This window comes from Sciurus vulgaris (assembly GCF_902686455.1).
Source record: "Sciurus vulgaris genome assembly, chromosome: 4".
Classification (NCBI taxonomy): domain Eukaryota; kingdom Metazoa; phylum Chordata; class Mammalia; order Rodentia; family Sciuridae; genus Sciurus; species Sciurus vulgaris.
The window spans coordinates 4,803,329-4,819,152 of NC_136464.1; the positions used below are offsets into that span (position 1 = coordinate 4,803,329).

At 51.7% G+C, this 15,824-nt stretch overlaps 1 protein-coding gene across 5 annotated transcripts in view; it reads right to left on the reverse strand.

The window, feature by feature from the left end:
- Positions 1 to 15,824, reverse strand: part of PTPRE (protein tyrosine phosphatase receptor type E) — a 136,924-nt gene that overhangs the window by 120,789 nt on the left and 311 nt on the right. For 3 of the 5 annotated variants that reach the window (XR_013763356.1, XM_079137283.1, XM_079137282.1), the window contains exon 1: positions 10,427 to 10,624. The exons of 1 other annotated variant lie outside the window; for it this stretch is intronic. Coding sequence is in view for 2 of the 4 variants with exons in the window: in XM_079137283.1 (XP_078993409.1) it covers positions 10,427 to 10,479 (53 nt within the window). In the remaining 2 variants the exon portion in view is untranslated. Of the gene's footprint in view, positions 1 to 10,426; positions 10,661 to 15,824 lie in introns of those variants that run through there. One more of the 5 variants, XM_079137286.1, reaches the window with a different exon arrangement.

Below are 15,824 nucleotides of genomic sequence, written 5' to 3' on the forward strand. Positions count from 1 at the left end.
TGGATTCAGACTCAGAAGGCCCTTCTCTTGCTCTCAGCCAGGAGCAGCAGAGCTCCTGAGCTCCGCACCCGCACCTCGCCCATCCTCCCAGCCACCCTTGTTCCAGCAGCAGAAAGTCCTGACCTCATTCCTGGGTCTCTGCAAAAGCCCCTGGATTTCTCCACCTTGGATACGCGTGGCAACTCGCCAGGGAGCTCTGTGAACAGCGCAGGGCTCCCTGTTGAACTTGGAGCTGGTCACGAGAGCAAGGCCCAAGCAGGGGGTGCTCTGGAGTCACTCTGGTGACTCTGTTGTCCAACCCCAGACCGCCCCCTGGCTCCAGACTTGTGCCTGGTCCTGCCCGTTCGACCTCCTTCACCAGAGCCCCCGCCATCTCCCAACCCAAGTGGAACCCACATCCCTCCCACCCTCTAGGGCCCCGCCCAGGGTCCCATCTCACTACTTCCACAGCAAGCCTGGAGGCTACTGGGTGGTCTCTTCCTGACCCCTGTGTGTAGCATGACCCCTGGCCCCACACAGGCACCCTTCCTCCATCCTAGAGATGACTGGTCACAATCCCTTTGGTCTCTGGTTCAAATCCCAGCCCTGGGGCTCACTACCCTCTCTGGGACCCACTTCCTCCTCTCGGCCACAAGCTGCTGCTGTCCCCCCGTGCAGCTGCTGCAGCATTAACTGACTAGCCTGTGAAAAGCACCTAGAATACCAATGTGGTCGCATTGACCGGGAAGGCTCTCTCCTTCCACAGGGAAGATAGGTTGTCAGGTCACGCGGGATGGAGCCCATCATTGCCGAGGTGAGAGGAAGGCAGGGCCCTGGTGGCGACATCCTGCCACCAGACCCAGCTGCTCCTGGACCTTCAGTTGCCTGAGGCATGAGGCCCCGTGTGCACTGAGTGCACCTCAGTCCTGTCTCCAGCTCTCACACTCCCTGACTGACTGACTGGGCTGGAACCCCACCTCTGCCAGCTGGTGTGGTGGCAGCATGCACACCTTCTCTGCTGAGGTCCCTGGAGAGAGCAGGGCTCTAGACACAGGTACACTCTATGGGGGACCTTCCCACAATGGCCCCTGGAGTCTACAGTAAGCCAGACATGCATTGGTCCCTCTGGTCCCTAGTGACCCGGACCGACTAGCCCCGGTGAAGCACAGGAGGTCGCAGGGCTGTGTGGGCAGCTGCACACCACCAGTTCCCTGGGAACCTGTGTCCTGGTTGTGGGCACCGGGGGACTCCTCTGGGGACGCCAGTAGAGGCAGCAGAAGCTCCCCAGAGGCTGGCCGTCCTTTCAGTGGCCCGCGGCTCTTCTCAGGGACCCTTTCCCACCCTGACCAATGTCCGCTGTCAGGTCACCAGAGAGCGATCACTTCCCTTGCTCAGTGCGTGTTCTTAGCCTCGGCTAAGCCCAGGACAGTCAGACGGCTGAGCTACTCCCACTCAACACCACCCTAGCTTGGACCAGTCACCCTGGCAGAGCCTGACTGCTCCAACTTCCAAGACGCGAAGCCACCAACCAAGGCACACCATTTTTAAGACGTTTGCCAATCGCTACTACATTGAAAAGAAAAAGAAAAAAAAAATGCCTAAGTAAAATAACCAGGACTGACGTCACTGACTTCTGCCCAGCACAGCCCATCCACTCAGGATGTGCATTTGAATACGACAAGCAATAAATCATTTGTTACACAAAAGCACGCTGCACATAAGACATACCTATGATACTGCCTTCTGAAATTCTTCCTGGAAGCAATTTGCTGGGTGGAAACCACACCCAAAGGAATAGGCTGAGCATTACTTAGGCCCAGCAGACAAAAGAAGGATGCAGAGCAGCAAGGTAATCGTTTCTCACCTTGAGGTCCTGCTCAGGGCGGAATGCACTGCCTTTTAAGCAGATAAATAACCTGGGCTTTTGCCTGCTGGACGCAGTTAAGAGGCCTCCATTTCCTGAGGCCCAGCGACCCAAGCAGTGCTTAAACTCAGGAGGGAGGGATGAGGGCCCAGTCTACCAGGGGCAGCCCAGGACGGGAACATTCAGCCCCTCGGTCCCTGGAGCATGCAGCAGGACCCTGGGCAACTTATTTTCCCATCTGGCAACAGGCTCTGATAAATAGGAAGATCAAATCATTCAGCAAACTTCCCTCATCTATAATATCTAAAACAAGAAGTAGAATTGGACTTAGGTTGTTGAAGGACCAAAAAATGTGTGGAAAACACCTGACTCATTTCGTTAAAACATGAGGAAGATCATTGAGAAAAATAACTGAAAATGAGCAAAAAGTGTTTTGTTTTAAAAAATTTGATGGCAATGGCTTTCAGGGCTGTTTCTTCAGGGTGCAGAGCATTTGATTTCCTGAGCACACAAACCTGAGCCAGCTGTGTGCTTCAGACCTAGGAACTGCCCTGCGTGGACGTGTGGGTACCTGGGTGGGCTGGATTTGTAAGCTGAGGGAGAAAGTGGATCTGAGGTGTAGCCAGGTCATTCTATTGTTTCTGACCACCAGGTCATGGTCCAAGGTGCCCTCAGTTAAAGTCCCTGCACCCTGAAGGGAGGGGATTCTCGCACGTTCCAGTTGGGCCAGTTCCTTGCCCTTTCCAAAGATGGCTCTCTCTTGACAAACATCTGTGTTTCCCGAAGGCCCAAAGCTCTTCCTGGGGCTCCGCTCATACCCCACCATAGTCCTGGGACTTCATACCATCCTGCTGGGCTGCCCAACAGCCACGAAGCCCTCCTGGCCTTGTCTCTCACATGCAGTCTGTCCTGAAGTGCTGCATCCACTCCTTCCAGAACTTTCACTGCTTCCACACAGCTTTTCTGCATTTTCAAAGGAAACTTAAAATGTGGGCTTCTAGTTAGAGAACTTTGACTAGGACCTCAGTCTCGGCTGCCAGGCAGAGCATGGATGACATCATTTGACCCCGCCAGAAGGCAAAGGTCAAGCAGGTGCAGCTTGGCCATGTGAGCCGCGGAACAGCGCACCTCTCAGGAACCCTCACCCTGATGCAGGGGTCCCCACTAAACGGCCCAGGACGTGCTACTTAGGAAACTGTCTAACCCCAAACATGCACATGGTGACCCCGGTGTGATACTTACTTTAAAAGGGTGAATGTCAGCCCTATGGAGCATGAGCATGATCAGCCCCGCTTTGTACCAAAACACTTCTGCCGCAAATGGACAGACCTCTTCCCTACGCCCTGCACGACAGTACAGCTGCAGGGCCTGCTGGCACACCAGCAGGCTGTGTCTCAACCTGCGGCCCAGCGAGCGATGCCCTCTGCAGGGCCAGTACAGGCAGGGGCACACCTGGAACCCAGGCGCTTGACGATGGGGGAGGGGCAGGCACGACTCCCCTGAACCTATAAAAACTGTGCACGTGTGCACTTTCTACAGAAGGAATCGATGGTACTCCCTAGAATCCCGGAGGGGCCAAGTCTTAAACTGGTTAGGAACTGATGGTCCCTCAGCGCCGAGTCCTGGATGCCATACCTGCCTTGCAGAATCCCAAAGCTTTCCCCTCTCTCTTGTCCTGTCCCCTCCAGCCCTGGTTCCAGCTCCACTCAGACACCTGCTCTCCCGAGCCAGGATACCTTACTTTTCATTGCTGGGCAAGGACATCAAAGCTCCTCTGTCTAGAATGTTCCAGCCCTGTCAGATGCCAAGAAAGCATCCTAATAAACCAAGCCTTCTCTATTTGTGAAGTGCCCCCAGGCCCCACCTCACAGGCCCATCCTACCTTCTCTGTCCCACCCCTTCGTCCAGTCTTACATAAATCACTCTCCAGAAGTGGCACTTCCCTGTGGATGCTCCACAGTGTACACTGTGGGTACTCAGTAAAGACCTGAGATTCCCATTTGTCTCTTCTAAACGACCGTACAGACTCTGAAACACTGCTCACATTTGATGGAAACCAAAAAGATCCTTTGAAAGAATATTGTTGGCTATCTAAGAATAGGACTGGCTTGGCTCAATACAGTACAAAATTATTAAATTTCTGGCTCCTGCACTTTTATATTACATTGGGTCAAAATCAGGACTTTTCTTAAAGGAATTTAAATGGATAGACTGATAACATCGCCAATAAGATGACTGAACTTGAGCTGAGGCTTGCCATGTGGGCAAAAAGTAATTTATTGAATGACTGATGCACTTAATCAAGCGCTGCCCCGAGCTCAGGGAGGAGGCTGCTGAGTCAACAGGCCGGGAGACTGTTTCAGAGAATTCTCCATCCAGCGCTTACAGGTTTAGCCGTTTTGAAAGCCATTTGCAGGCCTGGAAAAACGATGCCTAAAAAAAGTGCTAATCACAAGGAGTAATTTGACCAGCAGCGATGTGAGTTCTGAGATGACTGAATGTGGCTGCAAACAGAAGTTTCTTCTGAGCACTCAACCTCACAGCACAACCAAGACTGCAGAGGAGCTCTGGTTTTGCTTATTTGAGGAGTCAAGTATTTTATTCTCTTTGGAAGAGCATTTGCATGCTTCCTATTCATTAAAGGAAGCACCCCAAGGCAGCACTTGGTTGGCCCAGATCGAGTTACTATAAATCCTTGACTGTAATAAAAGGACACAAATATTCTGGCTTTTTATTAATTCACCCTGATTTCCTTCCCTGTAATTATGAGAGAGCTTCTGCTTCAGAGCCTCGAGGTGTTGGACCGGATTCTGTATCTGGTGCCGGTGCACATCACCCATATTCCCTGGAACTGTCCTTGGCCAGGCCTGGCTCCTTCCCTCCCACCCACACGTGCCAGGACATGGGGCTCCGGTCGGGCTGCTGGGGAGCGTGGGGGCAGGCCTCCTCTGCTGGCAGGCACATTTCTCTCCCTCTCCCCTCTGGATGCAGGACAGGAGGGAAGTGCACCGGGCAGCGGAGACACTGGGAGAGAAGCCGGCAGCTGCAGGAAGCCCTCGTGCTACGACTGACCCAGAGCCGCCTTCCCTCGGGCCTCTCTGGAATCTGGATGGCAGCAGAGCACTCTGTAGGAAGGACTGACTTTGTCTCCGGGGAGGAAGCCAGAGGCCTTCCCACCTCCAGTGACCCATCTTACCTCAAAAACAACCCAGCCCCGGGCGTAAGTGCCATCTGTAACAAGTGGACTGGTACGGAGTAGAGTAGCCAGGAGCAGGCCTCCCAGGAACCACCAGGTGAGGGAAACTGACCTCTGGTGTCCTCCAAGTCCAGTGGAGCCCTTGTCCCCCCTCTGCCAGCTAGCACCTTCCCACCCCCAACAGGAAGTGGGCTGTCACCAGGACTCAAACCCCAACTTCCCCTGAGGAGACAGTCCTTCCCTTCTCGTAGGAGGATTTCTACCTGTGCCATTTTCCCACAGTAAAGTAAAAAGCTTTTTCCCATGATGAGAGTCTCAAACACACTGTTGGGTGAGGTGGAGGCCGTGTGGGAGGGAGGCCCCAGGGCCAGGCATCAAATCACGTAGGCAGGTGTCCAGCTTTGAGGCTGGCCTCTTTGAACAGAAGAAAGGAAGGCCGGAGCTCCTGGAGCATCACAAGGAACCTCGTGCTGAGCGGAGCTGGGAGGACACAACCCCTCACTCAGCACACACTTGGGCTTGTTGGCTTCAGGGTCAAGGCCAAGGCTGCTGAGAGCAAACAGCTCTGCAGAGAAGACTGATTAAAGCCCCGTGGTGGAGACACAGCCTGAAAACACCAAGTCCTTTTGGAGCGAGAGACAAAATAAAAAGGCATAGCATGAAGGCCATTTAAAATAATACATTGTAATCAAGTAGCTATGTGATAGGACACACGAAAATCTCAGTTGGAGAAGAAAAATGGAACTAATTTTCTCCCTAGTACAAAAATCGGTGACTAACGTCCAGCTGGAAACAGCCAAGTAGATTTAAGGACCTTAATAACCAAAAATGGTGTCTGCATTTATGGAACAGAAACCAAGTGCCCGGGTTGAGGACAAAGCTAGAGCTCAGGTCCTCCCAAACCCCTGGTTCCGTCCCCCTGTCTGGCCCTTGGTGGCAACTGCCAGGCCTCGGCACACTCGGTCCACCTCCGCCCAGCCCCACCGTAAGCCGAGTGGCACATCATTCCCTGTTGAAGACTGGAGTCACACTTGGGACGGGTAGGCGCCTTGCCTTGCCCACAGCCCCAAGACCACAGACCCAATCATCCCCACTCCTTCTGCCCCCAAATGCTGTTCCCGAGCCCCAGGCTGTGCCGCCTCCTGTGAAAAACCAGTCCCTGTCCACTGGATTTGCTCAGGTTATCCAGGGGGGTGGGACCATGGCTGGGAGAGCCCTCTGCACTTGGCCTCCTACAAGGCCACCTGGACGAGGCTCTATCAGCTTCATCTATTCATTCCTCCACTTCACCTTGAGAGTGCACTCTGAGTCCCAGGCACTATGTGACCTTCCATCCATCCATCCTAGGAGCGATGACAGCCTTGCACCTGCCCAGGGCTCACGGCTAGACCCTACTGTTCCCATGCTAGCCATTCCAGGGGATCAGATTCAGTGTCACCAGCACCCAGACCCAGGATCCAAATAAGTGTTCCCATCGGTTCTCCATTCTTCACTCAGTAGACACCGACATCAAAACACCTGTCCAAAACACTTTAGGTTTTTACCCAATAAACAAGGACTGATTTTTTTCTTTACCGCAAAGTGTATCTTTGCTTTGGGAGAAAGACCTCTTCACCCCTTTGTTCCTTGATAGGGTACACAGTAATAGACCAAGTTAAATTCTTTCTCAATTGTATTTGAAAGGTACTTTAAAACAAGTGTCCATCCTTTAAAAATATTTTATTGAGTCCTTATTTCCCAGAGAATTAATATAAAAGGATATGTTTATTTGTTTTTCTGGAATATATCGTTAAGAGATTTTATTTCATAAGCTTCATCAACCCTTTGAAGTATTTATATAGTTGAAAGAAAGACATGAGGCCCACACTCTGGCAGGGAGCCTGCTGCAGTAAGAGTTCAAAGGCTGTGAACCACATCAAAACTCCCCAGTGTAACACCTGGACGGGGCAGACCTTGACGGGTAAGATTTGGGGAACAGCAGCCAGAATCGAGAGAAGAAACGGAAGCTGGCTTGGTAATCCCCAAACTAGGGATCTCCCAGCCCACATCCGGCAGCACCCCCCCTCCAACACCTGCATCTGCTGAGAATTAGCAACATGTTATCAACCCCTATTACCTCGAGTGTGGCTAATCTAAAATCCCAATGTCTAGAACACTAATTAGCCCCCATTCTACTTTTGTGGGGAAAAAAAAAAAAAAAAAAAAACTGCAAATGACAAAATAATGAGAAGTTAACCCTCCCAAACAGACCTTCCATACATCTGGGGTCTTCCCTAAAATTCACCGCATGCTAACCACACCCACCAGCCTGCTCTCACTCCATCTAGAGCTAGTATCCAGAGCACAGAAGAACATAGCTCAGTACTAAACGGAGAAACAGGAAGCGGCTCCAATCTTGGATCCATCGGCACATAGTCAAGTACCCTTCCTGGGACAGTGGCAGGCTGGAGAGGCTCAGGGATGACCTGGAGCAGCCCTCTTCTCCGAAGTTAGAACAGCCAGCTGAGGGTCGGTCCACGGCTGCAGCACTGTCTGCTTAGGTCTGAACTCCACTCTCACGCTGGTCCCGCAGGCTCTTCCTAGACTGTGCTGCTTCTGGATGCTGGCTGGGTTCACTTTCGCCCTGCCTCCCACCCATCCCAGTCTAATTGTGGTCACAAGCCCAGGTTAACAAAGCACAGCGACTTGCATTTCTGTCTTGTGGATCACTGACACGGGAATTGACGGTGCAGGTTGAGGAACAGATTCATACAGAGCATAGATAAGTGATGACATTATGAGATGAAATATTTGATTGTGCAAACTTCATATAATCATTCAGATTATCACACAAAAGATAAAAATATCGAGCATGTCACATCATATTTGGAATACAGATTCAAATCAATCTGGCACATGAAAGGCAAAATCTATGTGTTAGTATGGATTTTGGCTTTGTTTATTTATCCATTTAAACCTCACTGGGTTTTAACATGTGCATTGCCCTGTGCCCAGTGTTTTGGGGACCAGTAACTGCAATTTACTGGATGATGTGCCACCTGTTCCTCTCACAGCAGCCTCCTAGAGCAGGGATGATCAGGCCCACTCTGATCTCCCACTCTGGAGAAGAGACACCCGGGAGTGACTGTTGAGTCACTTAGCCACGGTCATACCCGAGCCAGGATCTGAATTCAAGCCTGAACCCAAAGTGCAAGCTTTGAGCCACCCTCTGTGACCACTGGTGGAGATGAACTGTTGGAACGAGCCACCTAGCAATCAAAGTAGACTCCAGGAAGTACTTTAGGGCAGGCACACATACCCTTCTGTGGAACCAAGAGGAAGAGCGATCACTCGTAGAGGGACCCGGAAGGCTTTATGGAGACTGAGGCATTTGAGTTGGGGGACTTGCAGTATGGATAGGAGTTCCTATGACTGAGCAAAAGAGGAAGGAGTCAGAGCAGGAGGTAGAGCGGGCTTGTCTCCTGGGATCTGGAAAGTAGGGGGCCCCAGGGAGGGAGGAGAAGCGAGTTTACCAATGGAAATGATGCCTTCCCCTCGGGCATACCTCCCACGGCTGCTGCAACCCTTCTTGGGAGTGCAGGCATGAATCCTTGGAGGGGAGGGCTCATCCCCCACGACACAGAGCCTGGGACTTCTCCCGGCTTCCGTGGAGGTGGAGCTGCTGACCCCCAGTGCATTCTTGCCAGGTGCTCCTCCACAGAAGGGAGAAGCAGGTTCTGCACCTGGCTCTGCACTGACCACGCTCCCTTTGAGTCTACACTGACTTTGTCCCCATTGGGCAGCTCTGGGCAGCGTTACACAGAGCAACCCCCTCATCCACCTGCCACCGCTGAGTTGGCCAGGGATGAGAGGGGCTATGTTATTAAATGTAAGACCATTCAGACCCATCCAACTACCAAGTATCTGACCTTTCACACACAGATCTAGGTCTAGCTGTGTGCACACACGGGAAGTCTGTTGGGTGGGGCAGGACAGTGCAGATTCTCAGGCATCACTAACTCCAAACAACAATGACCTGGGCCCTGAAGTCATGGTCAGGAGCACTCGAGGGCTGGAGGTTGCTTCAGACCCTCTCACTGGCAGCACCGTCCCCATGCTTTGGTACAGCTCCATGCCACCACGTGGCCTTCTGTTCCCCACAGGCCTAGAGCCTGTGCTCAGAAGCCCAGCCCCCGCCCTATTCACTCTCAGTTCTGCTGATTGGCAGAGGCTGAGTGGCCCTGGTGTTCAGAGCCTGCACGGCCACCCACACGAGACCCTTTCATGCCTCTTTTGCTGAGTCCCCAGTTTTGAAAAGACGCCCTCCCCCGACACACATATAGTTTAAATGGACATGGGTCTTTATTTTGCAAGAGAACTTCATTCTGCAAAACCCTCCAGGCACGCTGGGCCAAGGGCACCTGGGTCAAGGGCAAGCTAACTGGACAGACACAATCATTTCTAGAAACACCATCCTCCACTGCCAGTTTTGCTTCAACTCAGCCACACTCCTTGACTTCAACACAAGCTTGGGACCATATTCTCTCCGTGAGTTTCCTGGGTGGAGGCTCTGATGGAGTGGTCATAAGTCAAGACCAAGCAATGTGCCATTCTGCAGGTGTCACTGTCTAGCCTTTCTAGAAGGATTTATCATGCCTGGAAGGAATTTAGGTCAGGTCTGACCAGGTCTCTGGTCTTGGCTCTGCCCCACCATCCTGCAGGTTGCCCAGCCTTTCCCAGATGGTCTCAGGATGGCTGCAGGATTGGCACGGCTGACCCCTGGTACTAGGAGCTCTGACGACTCACCCACGGAACTACAAACACTGGTGGTCTGCCCCAACAACCTGCGAGGGTCTCCCACTGGGTCTCCGCTCCCTCCTTAGAAAGGCACCTGCGGACCAGCCCAACCCTGGGAAGCAGGGGAAGCATCCTCTCGGCGCCCCCGCCCCGCCTGGAGTTGTCGCAACTCAGTCACTTTCTGGAAAGGCTCCAATCTCAACCCCTGTGCGCGCAGCCCTCAGCACACCCGTGGGCACCCCCTTATGTCGACTGCGTTCACACACGTCGCCCTGTCACAGTCCCCCTCGCACTGTCGCCACCGCAGACTCACACGCTCTGCTCCTGTTTACCGAGAGGGAGCGCGAGAGCTGCCGATGTGGTCGCCAAGTTGGGCTGGGGACTCTGGGGGAGGGGAGGCGTCGCAAGCCCGTGGCTGGGGTCGCACGGTCCCGGTCGCCGGCGCCGGGCGCGCCTCGAGGGCGGCAGGGACCCGGCTCGGACCCAATACCCCGGCGCGGCCCGTCTCCCGGGCGGCGGCTCCGGGCGGCGTCCCCGGCCTGCTCGGGCGGCCCGGGCACACGGCCACCGCAGGGGCGCACTGCCACTCGCCCGCACCGCGCGCCGCTCACCTCGGGGGGGCCGGTGCTGTCGCGCCGATCGCGCCGCCGCCGCGGCTCCGCATCTCCCGGGCGTCCGCCCGCCGCCCTCCGGGGCGCCCCGCTGTCCCCACCGGGCGCGAAGGAGGGTCGTGGGGACGCGCGCAGGCTGCGGGGTCCTGGAGCCGCTCGCGACGCCTCCTGCCGCCCGCCGCCCGCAGCCGAGCAGGAAATTTGTCCGGCGGGTCCCGCCGCCTCCTCGGCTCGCTCGGGCTGCGCTCCGCGGCGGGGGCGGGGGCCCTGGCGCTGCGAGGAGCGGGGGCGACGCCTGGTGCCCGGCGCGAGGAGCGCACCCGGCGCCCGCCAGCCGTTCCGGGCTGCGGCCCCGCCCGCCAGGCAGGGCCTCTGGGGCCTGGAAGCATCCAGGCTCTCTGGACATCGGCTTGCTCGGGCTGGTGACCCTTCTGGGCAGCCCCTGTCTTGGCCACTCTGCCCCGACCCAGGTGCATATGGGATAAGACGAGGTGTGACAGGCACTCATATCAGCGGAAAAGGAAAGTCTAGGACCTTCCTGTCCAGCCTAGGCCCCGGGCACCAGGAAGTGGCCTGGTGGGGACATCCTTTAGGCCTTATGACTGGTACAGGGAGGGCAGGCCATCCTGTAACGCTCCTGGTTGGGAGAAGTGAGCAGGGCTGTGGGCATGGCACCCTCCTTCCTGAAGAGTGAGTGAGGGTTCCCTTATGGGGTGGGAGAGGGCTTCCGGGTCAGTAAGGCAGTTTCTGCAAAATGGAACACGCCGAAGAGCAACGGGTAGAGCGCTGAGCCTGCTGTTTTCAGGGTCTCTGTTCCTGGTGATTTTGCTTAGGTTATTTAGAGAGTTCAGAGAAGAAAATTCCATCAGAGGGGCAGACAGGATATCAAAGCCACCTGCCCATCTCAGCTGTGAACCTCTGTGTCCTGCCCTCCAAGTTGGGCCAAGGCCTGGCTTCACGAGGGGACCTTGCTGCTTAGGCTTGTGGAAGAAGGAACACATGAAGGGACAATGAAAAAGTGGCACTCAGCAGTGTTTGGTACCCCATCCAGCATCAATAGCCAGCAAGTAACTCTTGGGACACCTGACGCCGGTTCAGATATAGCTACAGACCCAAATATGGGCACCTGCTGGTTGACACCTCCACATCTGACCTGCCCAGAATGTGACTCCCCTTCCATGGGTGCAAACAGCCATGAAGCCCGTGGAGAACTTGGGCTCAGCCGTTCTTCCCTGTGCAGTGCACAGGTGTTCCGGAGGCCTGTCCAGAGCTGTAAATGCCAGCATGTAACTCAGAAAAGCCTGGCTCCAGGGACCTTTCCTCTGAGCTCAGCTCCCCTGGGGTGCCCAGCTCCTCTGGGGTCTCCTGCCATCTGAGACCTACCTTGATGATCCTCTACAGTGATACCTGCCTCCACCTCCCTCCCCATGGCTGCCTTAAATCTCCAAGTTACTTGTTGTCCCCATTCTCTTCTCACTGCCTTCCCACAGCTTCGGAACTGATTCAAAGTCTCATCAGAATAAAAGCTGTACTGCAGGGAGGCTGTGCCTGAACTGCCCCTTCTCTAGCCATGGCTCCCTGCTGCCTGGGGCCTCTTCCCTCCTTGCACCTTCTTACCAGTTGCCTTTGGAAGATAGCCACACACCCTTCCTCTCTTCCACAGTTCTTATCATAATTTGAGGTTATTTTTAGGTTTATCTGCTCCTTTGGTGTCAGCCATTCCTCTTCCCTGTCCCCAAGGCTGAAGCTCCAGCAGCTTGGGCTGCACCTGTCCCATCCTCTCTCTGCCTCGGCTCCTAACACACCCCACAGCCTGGAGAGCTCACTGAGCGCTTGTGGGCTGGGAATGCAGGGGGACTGGGCCCCAGCAGGTCACCTCATCACACCAGCCCAGGGGCAGGCAGCTCCCTCCTGAGTATGCTTTCAAGCAACAGCCCAGGTTGGGTGGGGCCAGGTGGCCCAGTGACATCATCCAGCTCTGATTTTCCTGCTGCTATGGTTGCTGCAGAGCCAGGCTTGTGTACGAGAAGGCAATAATTTCAAAGCTCTGATAAGCACAGTTTTGCTTGTTAACACTGCAGGGCTGGGGAGGCCGAGACTGTGATACAGGAAGAGAGAAACGTGTCGCCTTTGTGAGACATCTGCCATTGGAAAGTGAACAGCCTTGGGAACATGATGAGGAGGCAGATGGCTCTTCTCTCCTGTAATATCCTCCCTGTTGGACCCCAAAGAGTCTTCTAAGAATGAAGCCACGTTCCTTAATGTCTTCTAAAGTTGCCAGACATCACAGCATACAGATGTGTCACAGGAACTTATGGCAGGGTCATTTTGGTCCTGGCATGGAAGCCCCTGGATCCTTCTTTGCCATCTTCATTTCTATCTGTGCCTCAAGGCCCCTGCCGCATCAAAGTCAATTCCCCAGCCCCCTTCCTTGGCGCCGAGGCCTCTTGCCATCTGGAACACCTAGCCACTTCATCTTTTAGGACCTGGGACTCAGCCCTCTCCAATCCAGGGTTTCTGCCTGTCAGAGCCCACCTGATGCCACCTGGGGCCTTCCTGATGCCATCCCCATGCCTGCTCTCTGACTCCTCCACCTCACCCAGATGTGCAGCTCCTCCCTGTGAGACATCACTCCAGGCAGTGACCCTGTGGCTGTCACATCACCTGCAGGTACACCTTTGCCTCCACTGGACTGAGGACTGGGCCCTTGGGCTTCTTTGCAGTGACTTGACAGAACAAGGGTTCAAATGGAATTCCAGAGTTGAGGTCAGAAATGCCGTCTAGGAGGATGAGCAGAGGAGTCTGAAGCAACATGTGCGAAGCAGGTAAGGATTTGCTCTTAAACAGTATACAGAAAATAACATAAAATTTTACCATTTTAGGAGGAAAAATCGGGGTTGATGACTGGCTGCAGGGCATGGTGAATCAGGACATGGTGAGACAGCACTATGTCCTTCAGGATTTCTTTTAGGACCAGTCGCCACGGAGGTGGCAGTCAGGATAACTATTTTGATCCCTGGAATGTACCAGAATGAATCTAACAGATTCAGAACTTTCAATTTGACATAGCCCCAGTATTATTCCCTCCCTGCTTCTTTTTCCAAGTTATGCACAAATACTGACAATTATTACCCACTTAAATTGAGAGGATGGGCCCTTTGCTGGAAGATTTCTTCACTTTTCAAAAAAAAAAAAAAAAAGAATGATCACACCCTACTCTGGATCCTCATAATATTTTAATTTTTTTTTCTTGGATTATTTTTCATTAAGGAATATAACCGTGAATAAAGTCGAGTAAGTACTTGTGACATGTATGCCCCTAGCAAACACTGACATTTCCATCCCTCTAGAAAGTTCCCTCATAACCCGTCCCAGAAAATCCTCCCTTTCCCACTCAACATGACCATTGTTCTACTGGTTAGCACTGTAGGTTATTTTACCTGATCCAGATCTTCATAGAACTGTAGTATATAGTATGTTTTCTCTCCTTTCTTTCATCTTTTGTGAGATTCATGCTTTCTTGTTATATTGGTAGTTTTCATAATGCATCCTTCTTCCTTTAATTGTTTTGAAAATTTTCTCTTTATTGATTTTTATTTTATCATTTTGATTAAAACATAGCTTTGTGTGGTTTTCTTCACGTCCATCCTACTTGGAATTATTTGAGTTTCTTGATTTAAATTGAAGTTTTCATCAAATCTTAAGATTTTTCAGCAACTACTTCCTCAAACGGTTTTTCTCCTACTTCTCTCCCACTGCTGGACTCTAATTGTAGGTGAGGTTGCTCCTAATACCTCCTCAGAGGTCACTGAGGCTTTTTAAATTTTAAGTCTTTTTTCCTCTGTGCTTTTCAATTTGTAGAGTTTCTATTGCTGTGTATCTAAAGTCACTGATCTTTTCTTCTGCAGAGCTTAACCTTCTGTTCAGTCTATCCAGTGAAGATTTTATTTCAGATATCCTATTTTTAGATCATAGATATTTTTATTTGATTATTTTCAAAGTAATTTTCATTTCTTTGCAGAGGTTCTTATGTTTATTCATTGAATCATCTTTTCCTTTAAATCCTCAAAGAGGCTTATAGCAACACTTCTGATTGCTCATTTTAGCATCTGTGTCAAGTTTGAGTGTGCTTCTACTGAATATTTGTTTTGTTTTGTTTTACAGGGGGAAGGCCTGGTTATTTTTCTGCTCCTTCGCATCTCTCTTTCTCTCTCTGTTTGTCTCTCTCTCCTTCATTGTTTGTAATTTCTTGTTTGCTGAACGCAGCATTCCTGAGGGCCTATAGAGTTTCAGTTTCTGTTAGGAGGTCTGTAGAGACCCCTACTTGAGGACTAGTAGCCCCAGTCTCAAGGCTCAGTCTCTCTGAGGTCTGGACTGAATGCCTGAAGTGTTCAACAGGCCTTTCCACCCTGGATGATTGGAACTTCCATAACTCCCAATGCACCTTAACCTTTCCATGAGAGAGGCTCAGGGCCCTCAGCAGATGTTCTGAGGCCTCAGAATCTGGTTCTGCTAATGTACAGCCTGGTGTTAGATCAAAGACTCCAGGGAATCATGCAACTTCTCGAGTCCCTTAGTGGGCAGCTATATTCTGCTTTGGTGTCCTGCCTTACACATTCGGACTCCCTGGTAGCCACAGGGCTCAATCTCAGGCCCTCCATTCAGAAACAAAGTGCTCTTACTTGGAGTTCCTCCATGCTGCCATTTAGGGAGCTTCCCCAGGCAGAAAGCTGGGCTTAGAGAGATTTTACTCCTTATGTTTTTTTCCCAGAGATAGACAGATGACAGAAGAATAAGTTGTATATCCATTATTCTGTCATTGTTGTGACTGGATTTCCCACCTTTATTTTAAATTCTTATTTCATTGTTCTGATTATTGATATGTATTCTTTCCCCAGGGAAATGGCTGAGTCAGTCATTTTTGCACCTTCGATACCTAGCAATCCCCTTAAATTGTGCAGAGGAATAGTGTTTGAATAAGTAAATTAATACTACATATTTCACTTGTAAAGTAGTACTTTAAATTTTATGTTACATGTGTTCAGAATTGCAATTATTTTACATAGTAAATGTGTATGGTTATGTTATTTAAATGGCAAATAACATTATATATGTATATATAATATATGATATATGCTTAAAGCATATATATATTTTATATATATATATATACACACACACACACATATACATATTTTCTAAAGTAGGGAACACACACACGGCTTAAAATGCAGAAGTTTCAAAAAGTGAAACAGTGAAAACTTAAGTCTCACTTGCTTCCTTATTTCCCAGACAGCCAGTTCTCCTCTCCTGAGACAAAGTTAGTTACCAGTTCCTCCTCACTCCTCCTGGAAGGATCCTGGGCATTCACAAACATACATACATGTGAATTTTCTAC